The sequence below is a fragment of the Fukomys damarensis genome, unplaced genomic scaffold, assembly GCF_012274545.1.
Source record: "Fukomys damarensis isolate Sample0158 unplaced genomic scaffold, DMR_v1.0_HiC HiC_scaffold_29, whole genome shotgun sequence".
NCBI lineage: Eukaryota > Metazoa > Chordata > Mammalia > Rodentia > Bathyergidae > Fukomys > Fukomys damarensis.
In genome coordinates, this window is record NW_022900941.1 from 24,574,480 (window position 1) to 24,575,696 (window position 1,217).

A 1,217-nucleotide genomic window follows, 5' to 3' on the forward strand; every position below is an offset into this window, starting at 1 on the left:
TTGTTAGCTCACACACTAAAGACCCAAATACTGGACAAGAGAGTGTTTCTATAAGTCTAAAGATCAGAACTGTTGAGGAAAAGATCTCTCAGGAGAGCCACCTGTGCTTGAAAACATGAATGAGCAAGAGTAGCATTTTGCTAGCTGTGTGTGAGTGTGTGAGTGTGTGTGTGTGTGTGTGTGTGTGTGTGCGCGTGCTCACGAGCATGAGCGTGAGCCTGGAAATTTAGATTTGATGAAGTGGGAGGAACTAAACTTAACACAAAAAATCCCCACAGGGTGGAGTCTGATCGGTTCTTTCACTCTTTCACTCTGAGGTTTGGTATCAAAATTGCAAAGAGGTCTTGACTGGCTCCATGAAATGTGCTCGAGGCTGAGGACTCTGCTGAATCCTAACCGGTAAGCAGTGAGTCACTGACAGGCACTTTGTACACAGCTGTCCCGGTCAGTGTTTTTCTCCACTTGAAATTTTTCTCTGCTAGAATTGTTGTCACAGTGCTTTGGAAATTTCTTCTGCTCATTTCCTCTTCTCTTTTCCCCCAAATTATCTCCCTAAACAAACATGGTAAAAATCTCCCTAAAAGCCCTCACCTTTAAAAGAGATTAAGTAAAGAGATGTCCACCAAAGCATTGAAATAGAATGTTGGCCATAGTACACTGTAATGTATCTACTAAACTTGATTACATTTGATAATTAAAGGTTAATCCTGCAGTTACCTAAATTTAAATGGTAAAGTTAGTTCATATGCTAAATGTAAAGATATTTTTAAATACATTTGAAGACTTCTGCTTTCTGGAAATTCACGTTGTCTTAGGCTATAATTACTCATAGTAAATATTTAAAGAAGTGAAAATGTCTATTCTTGTGAAGAGTGTCTTCCTCTTTTACTCTATGAGACATTTGCCTGACAAAGGAAAGTTGATGCGTTTTTCTCTACATAATGAACAGTTTTTCTTTCCAGCTTATATTTTGAGAAAGATGGCGGGTTTTTTTTTGTTTTGGTTTTGGTTTTTGGTTTTTTTTTTTTTTTTTTTTTTGTAATAATATTGAAACAAATGCATTGGTCTTTCTTTAGTGAGGCTCCAGGGTCATTTCTGTCTTAGAAATGAAAATTTTGTCAATGATGCTGTTAAAGAAAATTGGTCTATGTAATTAGACATAGTTCTTTCCGTGTTGATGAAAAGCTTCACATTTTACATAATATATATACACATGT

General features: G+C 36.4%; 1 protein-coding gene across 1 annotated transcript in view; it reads left to right on the forward strand.

Annotated features, from left to right (window-relative positions):
• Positions 1-256: 256 nt before the first annotated feature.
• Kynu (kynureninase) overlaps positions 257-1,217 on the forward strand; it is a 108,901-nt gene continuing 107,940 nt past the window's right edge. Inside the window, exon 1 of the mRNA XM_010620945.3 lies at positions 257-399. Within this exon, the coding sequence (XP_010619247.1) occupies positions 362-399 (38 nt within the window). The 5' untranslated portion in view covers positions 257-361. The remainder of the gene's footprint in view (positions 400-1,217) is intronic.